General features: G+C 47.5%; 1 protein-coding gene across 1 annotated transcript; it reads left to right on the top strand.

Moving 5' to 3' along the window:
• Window positions 1–643: 643 nt before the first annotated feature.
• TLX1 (T cell leukemia homeobox 1) lies at window positions 644–18,992 on the top strand. The gene is made up of 3 exons (XM_054984048.1): window positions 644–1,136; window positions 5,116–5,317; window positions 18,770–18,992. The coding sequence occupies exons 1-3, from the start codon at window positions 644–646 to the stop codon at window positions 18,990–18,992; spliced, it is 918 nt and encodes a 305-aa protein (XP_054840023.1).
• The last annotated feature ends 225 nt before the right edge of the window (window positions 18,993–19,217 follow it).

Raw genomic sequence — 19,217 nt, 5'->3', positions numbered from 1 at the left:
GCTTTCACGCGTGGGTGTTTAGCTTGCTTATTATGGTCCGGCAGTTCCCGAAGATAACGTGTGTGTTTGGGGAGCGGGGAGAGAAGCCCCTTATTATTCCTATGGGTGGCATGCAGGCGGCTTCTCTTGAATGTTACACGCGATTGCACATTCTTGGGGAGGGAAACTGACCAGAGGATTAAGAGCAGTTCGTCAATTTCACCAGCCGCAGAGCTCGGGCTCCCTGGCGCGCGAGGGCTTGACTTTATAAGGCCCATTAGTGCTCGCCGGGGCTCCGGCTCGGGTTTGGCTGGGAAGAAACTCCTCTTCGCCTCTCTCTTTCTCTCCTCGACTGTCATTCATCCAGCTTCTCCAGGCTCCAGCCAATGGAGGAGCAGGGCCTAGCAGCGCCAGGCTTTTGGCTAGCATGATTGATGCCCTTGCAGCGAGGCGAGAGAGGGAGCCCACGGGCGCGTACTCCCCCCCCTCCCCCAGCCTTTCCTTCCTCCGCTTCCATCCTCCTTTTTTACCTCTTTGGGAGCAAGTGAAGCGAGACCAGGAAAGCTGCGCGTATTTTTAAAAACCTCTCGTTCGGAATAGGGAGGAGGCAAAGGCAGAGAAGGAGGGGGGAAGTCGCCCTCTTTGGGGAGGCTCTCGGCCCGGCATGGATCACTTAGGGGCGCATCACCTCCACCAGAGCCACGCCGAACCCATCAGCTTCGGGATCGACCAAATCCTCAACAACCCGGACCAAGGCAGCTGCATGATCTCCGGCGCTCGGCTGCAGGACACGGCGGACTACGGCCTGGGAGGATGCGTGGTGAGCAGCGCTTACAACACCATGACGGGCCACTATGGCACGGCGGCCGGCAGCGGGGTGTCCACTTCGGCAGGGGGCTACAACAACGGCGGGGCTTGCAGCATGGCGTCGCTGGCGGGCTCTTATAACGTGAACCTGGGGGTCGGGGCCATGAACGGAAATAACCTCAACTCGGCTGGGGGCGTGATCCGGGTACCGGCGCACAGACCCCTGGCTGGCGGCGTCCACCAGCCTCTCTCCACCGCCATGCCTACGGTGCCGTCGGTGAACAACCTCACCGGGCTGACTTTTCCCTGGATGGAGAGCAACAGGCGGTACACCAAGGACCGATTCACAGGTGAGTGGGTCTCCCTCCCCCTCCCTCTGCACGCCTCGCCCGCCGCCGATGCTCTCTCGCTCCTTCTGCTGGCTCCCCTGCCGCTCTGTAGCTACCGCCACCCCTACTCGAGCCCAGGGCAGGATATCTGTTTAATTGCATCGATTGACTTGATTTATAAAATGCGTTGACTGCGTGATAATAGATTTATGGCCCACCAGAGCGACTCTAACTGCGATTTGGAATAATAAAAGTCTGCATCGAAGGGAACCTTAATTACATTGATTAGCACTGTTCAATAGGCGAAGCTTTAAGCTGCTGTTGTCCGGCAACACAAATGTAGTTGCAACTTACAGCAAAGAGTTAGGATTTCACAGCCTCCAGCTATGAAAATTACTCCCTGAAATGGGCTTGGCACACAAATTAACGGCCTTTATTTATAGTCATTGAGAGAAACTAAACTCTCATAAATATTGGTTAAACGGAAATCTTTATTACTGGTTAAAGAACGGAGTGATTCACGCACACGCTTTCCCTTACACCATATTGTACCAATCCTTAATAATTCATGATGTAGATGAATTTTCTCCCATACAGAAATAAAAAGAGATCTTAATAATAAGATGGTCACATATTTATTTCTTGGGAAGATTCGTTAAAAAACAGCTGAAGACACTGTCCCTAAAACACATTATGGGTTTCCTTACCTCATTTTATCTGGCATTGGATTTTTACAGGGCAACTAGGTCGAGCGTTTGAATAAAACGTTGTATCAGAGAAATTAACATTAATCGCCACAATAATAACCGCTACAACAAGAACACTGAGATGAAGTCAGTTTATTAGGTATAGGAGCAGGGGCAGGTACTTCATCTGTCAGTTTAGCCAGAAATGTAATCTACTTTAACTTTTTAAAAATTTCACTTCAAAAGTAAATTATACATATAAATATCATTCTATATAAATAGATTTCAGTATAACAAAACTTTCTCACAGCCAGGCAGCATTAAGTCTGATTAATCTATAGTATAAATAATACAAAAGCAGAGTCCAGATGAGGTTGGGAGGGAGGTCGATCAATGGCTTCCTTCTGGTCAGAAGCCCCCCCCCTCCTACTCCCCCTTCTCCAAACCGGGCGCCGCGGCGGAACGCCTCTCTTGTTAAATAGAAACTGGGAATCAATTGTGAGAGGCAATATATGGTGTAGTGGTAAATCTATTAGAAGAAAAGCCGCAACGATCCCTTTCAGGAATCCCTTTCTTTCTCCTATGACGTCTTAAGAGTTGTGTGGTGTGATTTCAATTTTCATTTAAAAATGGAAACCCGAGTGTCATCAGTAAACCTCCTGTTAGTTCAGCCTTGGAGAAGGATGCGATATTCCCAGAGCTGGCATTTTACCTGTCTCCCAGAGGCTTGCAAAGTTCAGACGAACGACTGTTTAGAGTGTCGCCAAACAAGATAGATGGGCAGATAAACAGGATCTTTTCCCCGATAGAAAGGGCACGATCTAGCCCTTGATCTTGCACGTGGAGGCCTGAAATCCATTTCTAATTTAACACGGAGCACTGGGGAGGACCTGCTTCAGGCCCCGCTTTCAACGGAATTTGGACGTTCATTCAACCGGTGAACAAAACAATAAGCTATAAGGGAAGCTGATGAGAAATCGAGAGAATATTTACTGCTGAAGACCCAGTCGAGCGTCTCTTATTAATCTATAGACATATACGTATGTAACGCAGTCTTTTCCGGGCAGCCTATTTGGCAGTCCCAGTCCTGCAGACGCTGCAATAATCGTTTTCTTTTTTTCTGCCTGCCTTGACTTTTCAGCAAAACCAGTCCCGTCTGCTGACGCCCGTGGGCCCCTTCTGATTTCTGAGAAAATGGGCACTTTATTGAACCTCAGTTTTAAATCCTTTAAAGTTCAATGGCCTGTCTCGGCCTTGTGGGCCCCTTCACTAGAAAGAGCGAAGCATTATTGTCGCGAATCTTGGGACTGAAGGCGAGGTGTGTTTATGCTCAGGCTGATAAAATTTCCACTGTCGGTTGCCAAAGGTTATTTCCCTTTACTTCCAAGGCGGCAGAACTAAAGATAAAGCCCCGAATATTACAACTAGTCAAATGAAATCCGGTCCGATTTTCTTCCTCTCCATTGTCTCGCCTCAATCCTTTTAGTGTTGACTCATTTAGAATTTAACAGAGCCGCTGTAGTTATCCGAACTTACGGGAAACAGGAGCTTTACAAGTGACTCTAATCGAAATGTAAAACCCATTTCATCGGCAACTCTTGCAAAATCACTTTCTTAGGTGGAGATACCTATCCAGGAGTTCTGAAGCCACCTGGGAAAACGACTGCCAGGCATTTTTGTATGAGAAGCTCCCCAGGTTACAGGACCCTGTTTTATTTATTTACTATGATTAAAAACAAAAGAACTCTCCAAAAGTGCTAAGAATCTCTAACTTGAGAAGGTTTCAAAATCAAACAGGTTTCATTGATTTAAAACGAGATCAACAATAACAAAAGAACTCAAACAGATGTCAAATACATCAACACCACTGAGACCAGAGATTCTAGCTTCCCTCTTCCCCAATATGCCAGCACACCTGGTGAGACTCCAGTTGCCTTGGGTTTTCCGCTTTTAAAGGCCATCGATGCCATTATTAGAAAGAGGGAAGGTATTTTATTCTTTAAAAAAACACAGGTGGTGTCTGTTGCCAAAAGCATTGTATCAATATCTTCGATCCATAACGTTATGTATATAAAATAAGGGGGATACTTAGTTAAAACCTGTTTACTTAGGATTGTCCAACCCTGTTCGGAAGGATTTACCGTCGAGTGCAGCCCTCAAGAACACCGTTTTCTAATTTGCCTCAATTCTTCTGAAGGACTTGGACCCAAGAGTTCACTGCCCAACGCTCCCAGTCAGCTTTTCTTGGAAGGAAGCTCCATTGATTTCAGTGGGACTTTCTTCCAGGTAAGTTTGCTTAGGACCACAGCCCGAGCGAGGTGACTTTAGGCACGGGGAGCCTCCAAGGGCTTTCTTTGAAAGAACCGCCCCAGTCCTTGCGGAATCGAAGCCTTCCTTGCCAGCAGTGTGGGGCGGAAAGGCTCCCTAGGCCTCGCTTGAAGGTCTCGCAGGGGCGCCCTTGCCGGCTGTCCTGGAGCCCCGCCAGAGTTTCTTGCTTGGCGGCAGTTGGCGGGCTGGCCAGGGAGCAACCCACCCGCTCAAGGCGCCAAGCATCAGGCTCCTCTAGCCCCGCCGTTTAGAAACCAACCAAACCAAAGCCCGGCGGCTTTCCGCCTCCTCTGCCCTGCAGGCCCTTTCAGGCCTGGGACCCTCCGGGCCATGCGAATCTGGGCACCAGCGCAAAGGCTCGGCTGTGCCTCACTGGCGGTCTGGCCCGGGATCGCCAGCCACGGCCCTTCTGGCCGGAGAGGGACCTCGACCTCATGCGCAGCTCGGTCCCCGGCAAAGATGCCCGCAAGGGCCCCCTGCTGCTTTAGCCTAAAGCCAGGGGGCATCTCGGCGGTCTTCAGGCGGCAGTTGCTGCAGGGCCTCTCGGCTCCCCTGTCAAAAGCTCTCCCCAGCGCCTGGCCCCAAGGAGCAGGTGGGCCTGCCGCCCCGCGGCCATGGCGATACCGATCGGGCTCGGGGTGCCGAGAGGGACCTGATCGATGTACCTGGAAGGTTGGAGATGCTGGGCGGGGCCGCTTCAGATCTCCGTGGAGCCCCCCGGGAGCGGGAGCAGGGGGGGAGCCGTGGCCCCAGAGGCGTTTGCAGCGCGACCCCTTTCTGACGCGGTCCCTGGGGCGGGTTGGTGGGGCCAGTGGGCTGCCGGCCTCCGGGGGCTCCCCGCCACGGTCCGCGGGTCTTTCTGTGTCTCCTCTGCGAGGCTTGTGGATCCCTCCTGATGATGTCGCCGCTTGCTTCTTTGCCCCCACCCCGCCCGCCCTGTCTCCCTCCAGTGGCCCTCTCACCGTTCACTGTAACACGCCGTATAGGTCACCCCTACCAGAACCGGACGCCGCCCAAGAAGAAGAAGCCGCGCACCTCCTTCACCCGCCTGCAGATCTGCGAGCTGGAGAAGCGCTTCCACCGGCAGAAGTACCTGGCCTCGGCCGAGCGGGCGGCGCTGGCCAAGGCCCTCAAGATGACCGACGCGCAAGTCAAGACCTGGTTCCAGAACCGGCGGACGAAGTGGAGGTGAGCCGAGCGGGGCCGGGCCGGGGTGGAATGGGGGCGCCGGGAAGCGCGCCTCGCCCCGCGGAATGTGCCCGGGCCGGCCGGGCGCGGCGCGCTTCCCCGCACAAAGGCCAGGCAAGGGCCCGGCGCGGGGCCGGGTTGGGAGCGGGCTGTGGCTCGGCTTTCGGCTGTGTTCTGGGGGCCCGCTGGGCTCGGCGGTTGTCTGGATCCGGAGCCGGCGGGCGCTGCTCTCTGGCCGGGGGGTGTCTTTGGAGCCTGGGAGGACCCGGACCCAGAGCCGAGAGCTCATTTGGACGCGGGCGAGTGGGCTTTTTAACTTTATCATGCTGCCGGTATAAGGCAGCCCTTTCCCTCTGCCGGCCTGCTCCGTTCTGGACACCGGCCCAGCCGGGGAGCCCCTCTCTAGTCCGTGCGTGGCCTTCCGGGAGAGCCTTGTCGCCCCCTCCCGATCTATTAAGAAGCGCCCTCGTTGTTCCTCGTTGAAGTCTGCATCTGGCTTATGGGGGGGGGGGGTTGGGTTGGCCCGGGGTGCCTGTCCTAGCGTGGCTAGTATTGCCGTGTAAGGGCTCCTTAGCCGCCTCTGTTCCTGGAAGGGCTGATGGCAGGTTACGCCCCTGCTCTGGGCTAAGTTGGTGGTGATGCGAGGAGCTTCAAACTAAGGAGACTCCTGTGCAGACCGTTGCTTTTGAGGCAGGAGGAGTGGGACTCCTGTGAGGTGCTTTGGAGGGCTAGAAATCTCGGAGGGGAGTCATTGCAGAGTCGTTGCTGGCCGGAACAGGCCTCAACTGTCCCGGACTCAGAGAGGCTTTGTGGTCCTCTGGGTCTCAGACCTCGGTGATGAAACATCCAGTCCCGGCGCAAACAGGAGGGAGGTCTGGCGGGCAGAATCAAATGCCCTTGAAATTCTGTGTCAGTTGCCTAAAAGGGCGGGGGGCGCCGTAGGAGCATCAGCTACGAGGCACGAGCGCCTCGTGGGTATGGCGGGCAAGAAGGCTTTGGAGTCGGTGATTTGAGGACAAGGACGCGACTACCCGTCGCGGAGCGAATGTGGTTGAAAGCACCTTTTCTTAGAATTGAACTGCACACTTCCCAAAGAAAGAGGGCGAGTCTGAATGCCTAACGTGTGCATGCGAACGGTCTTTATTTATGAAGAGGACTAAAGGGTGCTTATCTCTAGATTAGATAAGGACTCACAAAAGTCTGGCCGGTGATATCTGCTATTTTTCTAAACTTTAGGAAGGCCAGCAAACTTAAGCACGTGTTGATAGGAGGCAGATTTGAAATTAGAATTCACGCGTTTTAAGGTCCTAGAAAGAAAAGTAGCCGGCGGTTTCCTGATCCTTGGCCGCAGAATAGTAAAAGCCGTTTCCATTTCCCAGACAGAGTATAGGTCACCTCTGCTACCAATTTCCTCTTGTGGACCTTTCAACGCGCCTGCGGTTTCGATCCTTAAAATGCACCCGTGGAAGATTTTTTTTAATGCCTCACAATCCAGGTTGAAGCCTTTAAAATCAAACTGGATAGAATACCATGACTGGGGGTGGGAGATCATAAACAGCACGATTAAAGAACAACAACAGCTCCCCATAGGAAGAGAACCGTCCAAAGGTGAAACGACTCGCAGTTGTTTTTTTCAAGTTCCTCTCCGAAGGAGGGAGGCCGGCTGAAGCGCCGCAGAGTCGCCAGTTGAGCTCAGCCCGTGCTGGTCAACGGCAGCGCCATGACACCGGAGCGCAGTACAGACTAACAGCCGCGGGGAAACTCAGGAAAACTTACGCTGAAATAGATTTCGCAAGTTTTAGAGGAGCGACGGGCCTTCTGGCCGAGCAAACTTTTAACAAAATCGGGAAGCCTTGCACCCAGCAGAGCCATCATTAGCCAGGGGCGGGGCTTACACTTAGGGTGCCAGTTGGGGTGGGGTGGGGTGGGGTAGAAAGTCCTGTCCCTTTAGCAGGGGCGCGCCGTGCCTTTCAGCTGCCCATTTCTACACATTAAAGGGGCAGGACATTCTTCTCCAGGCCTGTTGGCAACTCTAGTCACAACGGCGATAGAGGAGGGGGACGTAAAGGCGAGAGCGGGATTATCGTCATCTTGGCACCGAAATAGAAACCAATTCTCTAGGGATTTGCCTTTTGAATAAACAAACAGGCCTTAAAAAAACACACCACATTCCTTTAACATTATTTTGTCTACTATCGAAAGTGTTTTAATGGCGGGGCAGACCAGGGCGAGATCAAAACAGGAACTTTCTCTTCTTGCAACTCCGGCCTACTCGCTGAAGGGTGTGCCCAGGCGGCGGCGGCGGCTCTCGCAGGCGCCCCAATGCTCTGTCCCGGGAGCAACCAGGCACACTCTGCGGCTGCGAGCGGGCCTCGGCCAGGGAGCCGGCTCCGCGCACACACCCCACCCCAGGCCTGACTCTTGCAGACAGGCCCTCCCCACACTGCCCTCGTAAGCAGTGCGTCTTAGTGTAATCCTCAGAACACTTTCCTGGGAGTAAGCCCCATTGAATAATATGGGCTTACTGCTGAGTAGACCTGTTAGGACTGCTTTTTGCGTACCGAATCTCATTTTTCTGGGTGGCCTGAAATTATCTTTGCCGTTGTGTGTGTGTGTGTGTGTGTGTGTGTGTGTGTGTGTGTGTGGAGGGGGGGTTATGCTTGGACTATGCATGCAACGCATTTCAGTTGGAGAGATGGGGAGTTTTAATCTATATATCCTTTCATCACTCAGAACTACAGTTTGTAATTTTCCCTTTTTTCCCCCTGTTTACTTGGGTTGGTTTGACGTTTTTTAAATTATTCTGTTTAAAGTTTCTTAAGTCGTCTTGGAAGGCCCTCGTGGTCCTAGAAATGAATTAGTGAAATTACCTTTACATATTATTAGTGACCCAGGAAAGAATAAGTCCATGTATCTTGCCCCCCTCCCCTAAAATCACTATGTTGTTCGCGTTCAGCATTTTAGTATTAGGTTACCACTAAAGTCTGAGTTTTTAAAAATAGCACCCGAGGCTCATTCACAACCATCATAAAACCCTTAGGGTGCTGTAGTTAGTTCAGCTGAAAACCCCCAAATGATTTGATGGAGGAAGAACAGGACTACTCCTGGAATTTGCATTCCAGGTTTGGAAGCCAGAAGAGGAAAGCTCTTTCTCAGAACAAGCTTCTTCGCTGCATCTTAAAGAGATTCAGGGGTAGCAATTATTATAATGGCAGAGACCTAGGATTTGAATCACCCCTAGCAGGCGCAGATTAAAAAATTAAAGTGGAAGACATGCCTCAAATCATATATAAAAAGAAGTATAGTGTTGTTGTGGTGGAGGGAAAAATCTATGTCCCGCTCCTGAATTCGGACAGTTCTTTTGATTCTCCCGCCCCCAGCATTAGAAGAATGCACTCTGTTCAAGAGGAGGGGGTGATCGCCAACGACCCTCCCTTAGTTGGATTCAGTAGCTCTAAACTGCCACGCGCGGCAAGAGGCACACAAATCGATCTGATCACGCTTGACTGTGAATCTGAGGGGGGGGGGGCTCGACTTGAAGTTAATTGGCCACAATGAATGCGGCGTGGCTTGTGCACATTTATTCAGAAGTTAGACCCATTAAATTCAACAGGACTTACTCTCAGATGAACACAGGATTAAATCCAAGGGTAGTGGCTGTTCGGGTTGCCAACAGGCCTGGAGAAAAATGCACTGCCCTTGGATAGATTCCTAGATAGCCCAGGCTGGCCCTATCTCCTCGGATCTCAAAAGCTAAGAAGAGTCTGAGCTGGTTAGAACTTGAACACACACACACACAACACACACAGAGTCGGCAACCCTAGGGGCTGTTCGTTTATTGTAAACAAAATAGTACTAGCAGCGCACTCCTAAACAAAATTACTCCGGTCTAAACCCACTGGTTTCATTTCAATAGGTTTAGACTAGTGTAACTCTGTGTAGGATGGCATCGCCGGGCTTTTGGCACCTTGTATTGTGGCAGAAGCTGTCCTGGGCCATTTGGACAGGCGCCTGTGAAGTGTGACTGCAGTGGAGGACCATCGTCATGACTAATGTAATCCGATCGATTTCAATGGGATTTGTAGTGCGATTCTAAACAGAGCGTCTCCCTTCCTAACTAAGCTCATTTACTTCCATAAGCTTAGCCAGTAAGGGTGTAACGCCATAGGATTGCGCTAACCTTTTGCTGGCTTCTGCCCTCTCCTCACTGCAACTTCCCCGTGGTCCCAGAGCGGCTGGCACGGCACTCTTCCCCCGGGCATTTAATCTCGGTGCCCAGGAGGTCTGCTTGCATTTGCATATTTGCAATTAAGGCGCCCGAGTGTCCCCCGCCCCCGAAGAGCTGCTGTAACTAAGCCGTTCTCTTTCCGTTGAAGTCTTGGAACAAATTGGGCTGGGACTCGAGGCTTCCTCGCTTTCTTCCACGAGGCTGGCCGGCCTCTCCGCTTCTTTGACGAATTGCTCTTTTTGCCCGCCAAGAGGTGCTAACTGAGAAAAATGCCCCAGACCGAAATTAATAATCTGTTTTCACTAATTATAAAAAAGGAGGCTGCGTTGCATTTCTCTACTAAGTCAAAACAATATTAAATATGCATCACTAGTAAATTTGCGGTGGGAGGCAAACGCGTGCATTATTCATGCTACCCTTTCCATAGTCACGAGAACGAGGGGGAGTGCCTCCGGAGCGCCCCCCACCCACCCGGCATAAAAATCCAGCCAAAATTCAGCACCTTTTTTAAACCCAAGGATTGTGGAGAAGAATTAAGGGCCTGTGTTAATCAATGCTCAACAGTGCCATCCTTTAGGATAACATTGTGAGTGGCTACCCCGTCTGTTATCATTCGGGACGAAAAGAAACGGGGGAATTGCGAATGGACAAACGGCTGGCAAGGGAAGGGGCTAAAATGCTCCCTTTCTGAAGCCACCCGCAGGCCTTACCTGATCAAAGCCATCCCCCCCGGGCAAAACCTCCCGAAACTCTGGATAAGGCGTGGCTCCATCTATGTGCCACCTCACCTTAGCTTTCTGTTGGCGCAGGAGGGGTTTCCGGAAAACAATTCCCTGGTTTCGTTATTTAATGTGAATCTACAACTCCTTCCCACGGTTGCTTGGAGCAGCTGCAATAATAACACGGCAAACTATACAATTAAAAACAAATAGGTGAGTTAGAGGCCAGCAGTAGTTTTTTTTTAAAAAAAATATCAATTTTAATGGAAAACATTGTAGGTCCCTTACTTCACTGGCAATGGTTATCAGTGGGCAAATGTTCCAATGAGATTTAAATTGTAAACTGACACATTTGTTTGAGAGCACGATCCAGCCACAGTTCAGCACTTTCAGCCTCTCACTGATCTCATTGGTAGAGATCCGCAAGACTTAGGCCTGCAACCCTAAACTGACGTGCCTGGGAACACGAAGAGAGGGGGCCCAGTAGGGTGTAACCTGAAACAGAGTTTCTAAACCCATTGACTGCCAGGCTTTGTTTAAGAGGGCCCTGTTACTTCCCACTAAATATGCCGGGGTCGAAAATAATGGGGCTTGTGACCAGATTAGGTACAGGTGAATTTAGAGGCTCATTTAACTTGAAGGGACTTCCAGAGGCAGCACCTCTGAAACACTGCTTTTTCTATTCACACGGTTTTTAGGATTGAAGGCAACACTTTAGACCCCACCCCCACCCCTACCCCCGCCGGCATATTGAGAATAAATCGCAATAAATTCAGGATGGGGCACCCTTCATGCAGCAAACGCTTAGGCTCCCTTGAAAAGCGTCCAAGTTGTGAGATCAGAAGGGATCGTTTTCTTGTATTGGAAGAGCTAAAAATAAACGCAGGGAAACCGCCTTGTCTAATCCACGTCCCAGCATTTTGATCTCAGTGACTGGCAGCTTTCTAAGACTGAGCGATCCCGCCAAACAGAAGTAACGCTGCAGGCAGTTAACTGTTTTATATGATTACTAAAACTCTAATGGTTTATGAGCTGAGGCACTGTAAGGAGATCAATAGCAATAAAGATAATAAAAAGGACCCTTCTACCATTTCATTATAAAATGATTCTCAAAACAATTTATTATGAAGCGAAAGAGAAAAGAGCTGATCGATAGCAGAGCAACCCAGATCACTAAGCAGCGGCTTGATAAAAACAGAAGAGGGGGTATGAGACGGAGAATGAACTAGTGGTGGGTCCTGGAGAGTTTGAAGACTAGATAGCATGTTGGAGTGTTGGACTAGGAATAGGAAGACCCGTTGAAAGTCCCATTCTGCCATGAAATTTACTGGTTTACTATGGCCTACTTAACAGGGCTGTTGTGATGATAAAAGGGAGGATAAAATGTATCCCCCCCCAAGTTTCTCAGCAGGATGCAAACAGAACAGTTACATTATTCATCCTGTTGGTCCCTTAGTTTCCCTTCTCATTCTTTGCTAGCCTGAATGAGGTAGGAGTAGGAAATGGAATTTGTTGAGATGCTTGGTAGAAACAATTGGTTCTCTGTGTATTTGAGAGACCAGCCTATAAAACACAGGATCCCGTTTTTTTGGAAAAGAAACTGGCAAACTTCACAGTTACATAGTCTCTCAAGAAGTGAGAAGGAAACAGAGCAAAGCTGGGTCTGTTACAAAAGCACTTTGACTGGGGCATATTAGCCTAAACATGAAGGGTTTTTTACTCAGTTTTGAATTGCTTTTTTCATTAAATCTCCACTTAAAGGGAAGGGAAACCTTTAAAAATGGATTTCGCTGAAAAACTTATGACAACTGGAAAAAAACAACAGATGGAACCAGGTACAATTATTCGGCACGGAATGAACTGAAGGGTTGCTGTTGGAGACCAACTATCTTCAGTACAGGAATTGTCTTGTGCAGTTCCACAGGGCATAATTTTATTTGTAACTTTGGAATTGGAAGTCATTAGCTCTATATATCTGGATGGCACCCAGCTCTAGTCTATATCTCTTTATCTAAATTCCCTGGTTATCTAGTAAAGGTCTAAAGTCACTGTTTGACAGCTGTGCTCAAATGGTTGAAAGCAAACACATTGGACCTGAACCTAGACAAAATGGTGGTTGAGAAGACAAAGATACTGAAGGGCATTGTGCTCACCACTTTTGATGGGGTTCAGCTGACTCTTACAGACGTGGTAAAGAGACTGGAGGTTATACTGTACCCAGCGTTGTGGTTGGAGAAGCAAGTTAATGTAACTGCAAAAAAAGCCTTCCAACTCAGTCTAGCCTGGGAAATGCCCCCCTACCTTGATACAGCCAATCTGACCGCCTGGATCCATACCACAGTAACATTGAGACTGGGCTACTGTAATGCGCTTTACATAGGTTTGTCCTTGAAGTCAACTCATAGACTTCAGTTGGTGCAAAACACTGTAGCTCGATTATTATCAGGAGCTAGGCGGAGCATGCGTATCACTCCCATTCTGCAGGCAGTCCATTACTGGGCTCAATTCAAGGTTTTGAATTGTAATAAGGTAGAAAGCAAAATTAATTAAAAGTTAAGCAAAACTGAATTATTCAGGAAGATGTTTTAAAATATGTACTAGGGCTTTGCTGTAAGGAAGTGGTTCAGAAAGATGGTTTGGAAAAGGGGCAGGGACAGTAGACTCTACTGCTGTGTTTCTTCTGTTACTGTAAGTATGCTCCTACTGGGTAGTTTCCCTGTCACGTAAAATGTCATGCCAAATTGCTTATGTTTTGTTTCAGCATTGTTTGCAGCACTGTATTTGGATTTATGCTTGTTTTTTAAATTACTGTTATCCATATTGTATTGTTTATTGAATATCTCAGCCATTGATTGTATTGACTTACACTGTTTAATCCACCTTGAATCTCAGTAAGAAAACTGGACTATAAAAAACAAAAATAAAATTAAAAATTTGGCAATAGCTCTAAAGAGAAACATTCTATTCCCAGGTCATCTTTATTCAAAGCAGATGAAATTGCAAGATTGGAAACTCTTTTCTAACCTGTGGTAGGAGTGCCTGCAAAAGTGGGAGGGAGTGGAAACAAGCATCTCTTACGTGCTGAATATTCTCTCCATTCAGATACCTTTGCCTGCTCCCTTCACTCTTTTCTATGGTCTTAATGTTGCCCAGGGCTTTTTTTCTGGGAAAAGAGGTGGTGGAACTCTCAAGAGGGAAATGAGGGAGAAACACACGGAAGAAAAGTGTTGCTGCTTTCAAATGCCCGCTGCTTTTTTTCAGCTGAGGGGGAGGACGGCCCCCTCTTATTATCGATAGTATGCCTAGTCTTGCATTGGAGTGAATACTGACATAGGTGACATTCTCTGTCTCGGCGGCAGAGCTGATGCTTGGCATACAGAAGGTCCCAGGCCCATCGCCTGGCAACTCCAGTTAAAAGGATCAGAGAATAGATGGTGACTGAAAGGCCTTTACCTGAGACTCTGGAGAGCCACCAACAGCCAGTGCAGGGAATAGTGGCTCTGGGAGATCAGTGGTCTGACTCTGCGTGTTCAGATGAGTAAGCAGAATGCTGGTGAAGTTGCCAGATTTTTTCAGACTCTTCACATGCCCTTTCCCCTTTCTCTGCCATCTTGTTGGCCATCTCTTTTCTTATCAATGTGCTCACATCTCTTCCTGTGTGTCTCCCAGTGAAGGACAGAGATTCTCTGAATAGTCCACAGACCATTCACATACTCTTCATGAAAAATTCTGGTATCTTCATTGAATACATGCAACTTCTGGGTGTATCTGGCCAGAGTCATTTTGTCCTTCTGGTCAGTTCTGTCAACACATAAATGGCCGTCCCTGCTACCTTTTGCAGACTGAAAGCCAAAAGAAAAAAACTGATTCTGTAATTGTCTGAGTGCCTGGCCCATTGGTTTAAAGTTAGCTTCTATGCATTCACTGAATGAAAACCAATGTTCACCCTATAAAGTAGTAAGTTTTTATATACATAACTGGGGTAAAATATTTTCCACAGGGTAACTCTGATATTGTTATTTGGTGTAGTGGTTAGGAGCGCGGGACTCTAATCTGGAGAGCTGAGTTTGATTCCTCACTCCTCTACTTGCAGCCAACTGGGTGACCTTGGGTCAGTCACAGCTTCTAGTTCTCTCAGCCCCACCCACCTCTCAGGGTGATTATTGTTGTGGGGATAATAATGACATACTTTGTAAACTGCTCTGAGTGGGCATTAAGTTGTCCTGAAGGGCGGTATATAAATCGAATGTTGTTGTTGTTGTTATTATTATTATTATTATTATTTGTATTTCGTCACTACTTCATGTTACTGTATAAACCTCTGAACATTTATATGCTGTCTGCTTTTCTTTATAAAATCCACATATAATCAGAGAAAACATTTGTAATGCAGACTCTTTCCAGTGATGCATGTGATCAAGGAAGTGGATGCATCTGCCAAGATGTGTAACCATAACAATCTCTTCTCTGCCTCCTCCTATGAATAATAGGCTGGTAATTTTGAATTCAAGTATGGTAGGATTATCCTTGGTATTATGTTATGCTATTGACACTAATTTAAAAGAAGGACCACGTAAGGGCTTGTATCGCTGGAATACCATTTGTATCAGAACACACTGAACATAACTTCTGAAAATAGCCCTGGAGGTCATAGTTAGATCAATTACTGACCACACTACTAGCAGCCCATTCTGCATGGCACACTTTAAGCTGCTAATGCTGAGCATTCTCGCCAATTGGTGCTGAAACAGCTTGGGGGCCCATCATTCTGCACTGCATGACCTCAAGGCAATTTGGTGTCTGCTGATGAGCTGAGATGTGTCGGTTTGGAGCTGCATTTTGTGGGGGCTGGAGCTGACATAATTTTTTTAAAAATCGCATGCGTTGTAACATTGTAATGTTGGAACCCCTCCCCCCTCCCTGTATTTGCTGACTGGGCTGTCCCTGCCCACTGGAGATGCAACTGGTGGTGGAGTTCTGGGGGAATATATGTACTTTTCCTGCTTGTTCCACTCTCATTTTTTTTTTAAAGCCAGACCAGGAAAGAGTTAAAATGCTGCTGCTTCATTCCCAGCAGCTTGCCACTTTGTTTTGCAAATGCTTGGGGTTTTTTTTCCTTTTTAGCATTAGGAGGAGATGTTGGGAGGGAGGGGAAAGCAGCCATTTAACCCTTTCCTGGCTTTTAAAGACAGGAGAAACAAGCAGTAACAATACAACTCATTCCTGGCTTTGCAAAAAAAAGAGACAGAGAGTTTGCTCATACCACTGAGGGAAGAAGGGGAAAGCAGCAATTGAACCCCTTCAGCAGGGAATAGCAACATTAGGACTCCTTCTTGTCTTTGAAAAAAAAAATAAGAGAGTGCACGCATGCCTGGGAGGAAGGAAGTGAACAGAGAAGCAGCCTTTTGACCCTTACATTGCTTTACTGATAAAAATGGTGGGAAGGGAGTTCAGAGAGCTGAGGAGGGCGGGAGTGGTTACCGGTGGACAGACCAATCAGCTCCTGGGGGAAAGGAAAAGTAGGGTACAAGAAGCAGAATGGGAGTTTTTGATTCTGCACCAGCACAACATGCACCAGCAGAGACTGGGCAGTAGCTTTAAAAAATCACAGAATGTGTGCAGGGGGAAAAACCAGGAAAAGATGGACAAAACCTGTTTCTGCTTCCTATTACGCCCTTGCGCATGAAGAACTCTGCAGTACATGGGAAGCAGAATAGATTCTGAAATGCTGTAAAATGACTGTGCGGGAAAACACCTAGGAATTGCAGGCCACTGAACATTTTCCTTGGTTTGAAGTTGTCTTAAGCACATTTATCTTTGGAAGTTCCATCGAGCTCTGTGGGTTTTACTTCTGAGTAAAGCTTAGTCTACAGTGCTGCAATCCTGAATACATTATTGAAAGTAAGTCCTGCTGAAACTTATAGGATCGTGGTATTTGTCTCACCTAGATGGGAGTAATGAATATACATGGAACGCAGATATATCACATGCTGGCAAAGATTTAGCCAGTCACCTGCCTGGTCATTCTCTTGTTCAGAAAGTCTGGAACATTCAGTGTGGAGCATCCTGTGGATTCTGATGAATTGAAGAAGAAATGTTTTACCTTGTTGACAGGTATAACTTCCTGGAGATGGTTTTTTTGAAGTTAGAGGAAATGGACAGGCAACAGTACCCCACTCAAATTACCTTTAGGAGGCAATGTTTGTCAGTATGGCTGTAACCAGGTCAGAGATTATTTCTTCCTTTTGTCTACATCCATGGGGAGGCTTTATCTGGAACATTTTATAATGTGTAAGCTGGGCATATATGAAAGCCATTCTGTTTGCTACAGTTACTTAGGAATCACAAAAGCATTAACAAGGGGATTTTTAAAAAATGACTGAAATGATCATGCCTTGTGCAGAATAGTAGGTCTTGGTGTTTTCATCTGCAACAATGGCCATCTATTGGGCTTCCATCTTGGAAAGTCTTTCAGAGCAGAGAATTTTAAAGAGCTAGGGTGCTTGATATGTGAAATATTAAACAGCTGCAGTGTTTTGTAGGGATATGGAATGGTATGGTATAGTGGGATCGCATTAGATCTTGGGAGCTAACCAGGCTTAATACTTGCATGTAGGAAGACTCTGCAAAGGCAGGCTATGGCAAATCACTCCTGCTTCTCACTTGCCTTGAAAGCCCCTTGCTCAGGTTGTCATAAGTTGGTTGTGACTTGACGGCATATATGTACTTAGTGTTTTGTAATAACTAGGTCCCATGTAATGTATGCAAGGCACCTGCTAAATGGGGCAATTTTTGAAATCTAGGGCTATGGCTCAGCTTGCTGTTTGTTTTTTTTCACCCATAACAAATGAGGCAGAGGGAGTGGAGAAAGTTACTTGTCTCCCTCCTAACTCTAAAACTTGGGTCACCCAGATGAAATTGATGGGCAGTCAGTTCAGGACAAGCAAAAGAGAGGACTTCTTTACATAACTGACTCATGGAATTTGCTTCTGTAAGACTCAGCGGTGTTGTGATGATGTGGGCGGTCTAAAAGGAAACAGCTGTGAAGTCTATCATGGGCTATTGGCCATAATAACTAAGAAGAAATCCAGTGGCCAACTTTATTATTCTGAATATCAGATTCTGGGTGAAACAATGGGGAGGGAACCAACCCTCTTGTTTTGTTTACTAGATTCTTGAAGGCACGTGGTTGGCCACTGTTGGAAACAGGATGCTTGACTAGACGAACCTTCAGTCTGATTCCTTGTCATTATCTTTAATATGCCAATAGGGAAAAGGCAGAGGGAGAAGGTTTGGCTACTGATGTCATAATGGCCCTTAACTCTGTTCTGAAATAACCACCCTCACTTCTGTTCCTAGGGTCCTGCAGGGGAAGGAGCTGAATTCAATGAAAGATCAAAAGTTTTCTAAATGTCTTTGATCCCTCTTAGTCTTCCAGTTTTACTCACTTTGCAATTTCTAGTGATGTGGTTCAGGAGAAGCAGACAGATATATTCAGTTGTTCATTTGGATGGACTTAGAGAATAGTGTAACTCTCTTTAGGATTGCACTGTAAAACACTAATTGTCATCAACATCAACAGCTTTTGAATCATCTCAGACTTATATCTGGCAAATATCTTAAGAGAAGAAAATAGGCATGCATCAGGCCCTGCCCAATAAGTCTGAAGGTTTTGATTGATGGGTAGCTGACAATACTCTCTTCCCCAGCGTGGTTTTCTGCCTCCTCACTGTAACATTTCTAGCTACAGGCTTGCCTCCAGGATTCTCTAAGCTCTCAAGGGCCTGAGCAGGCAGATTCCCTTCCTCTTTCTTCCCTTTAATTGGCTGTCAACTGCTCTCAGCATCCTATGTCTCCTGGAGTCTAGTCAATTCTCATTAGTACTTGGGGGGGGGAGTATTTTGGTTAATGTACAAAGTCTTATTATTCTGCATAGATGGGAAGTTCCAGTGAAGTTGATGGGCAATTGTTTCAGGCCAGACAAAAAGAAATACTCCTTTACTCAGTAACTAAATCATGGAATTCACTGCCAGTGGACATAGTGGTAGCTATGAACATAGATGGTTTTAAGAGGGAATTTGATAGATTTATGGAAGATAGGTCTATCAGTGGTGGGAACCTCCATATACAGAGGCAGCAAATGTCTGAATGACAAGCTAGGAGGCACCATTGGGGAAGGACTTGGCCTCTTTTCCATTTGTTGGCCCTCCCAGGCAACTGGCAGCAACTGTGTAAAACATGATATTGGACTAGGCAGACCACTGGCCTGATTCAGCAAGGCTCTTGTTATGTTCTTATAATCTCTTCCTTGTCTGTGGGTAGCCTGCTCTGCTGCTTTCATGTTTGGCATGAGAAGAAGTCACTTTACAATTAGTAATAAGATGTATTTGTGATGTGTTGGAATGAGGATGAGAGAGAGAGAGAGAGAGAGAGAAAGAGAGAGAGCGTTGTATTTGTGGTCTGCCATGATAATATAATGTAGAACTGTCTGCCTATTTCTCTCAGGAGACAAACGGCGGAGGAGAGGGAAGCAGAGCGGCAGCAAGCCAACCGCATCCTCATGCAACTCCAGCAAGAGGCCTTTCAGAAAACCATCAACCAGCCCATCCAAGCAGATCCCATCTGTGTTCACAACTCATCCCTTTTTGCCCTTCAGAACCTTCAGCCATGGTCCGATGACACTACTAAGATCACCAGCGTTACTTCCGTCGCCTCTGCATGTGAGTGAAATGCTAAAGGTGGCTGTGCCTGGACAACTTAGTTGCAGACAGCTGGCTTGACTGAACACCATTGGAAGAAGATACATTTCCCATGAAGGGAATGAACCAGCAACCAGACGAAGGCTGGTGCTCTATGCATCAAAGAGCAGGCACAATACCCATAGAGTGACCCGTGAGAGTATTTTAATAAAAGGGCATAGCTTTCGTTCTGGTTATTTTTTCTTTCTAAAGCT

The sequence above is a fragment of the Eublepharis macularius genome, chromosome 6 (genome assembly GCF_028583425.1).
Source record: "Eublepharis macularius isolate TG4126 chromosome 6, MPM_Emac_v1.0, whole genome shotgun sequence".
NCBI classification, from domain to species: Eukaryota; Metazoa; Chordata; class Lepidosauria; order Squamata; family Eublepharidae; genus Eublepharis; species Eublepharis macularius.
The sequence above is the reverse complement of the archived record's forward strand: the minus strand, read 5'-3'. Positions and strand labels throughout refer to the sequence as shown.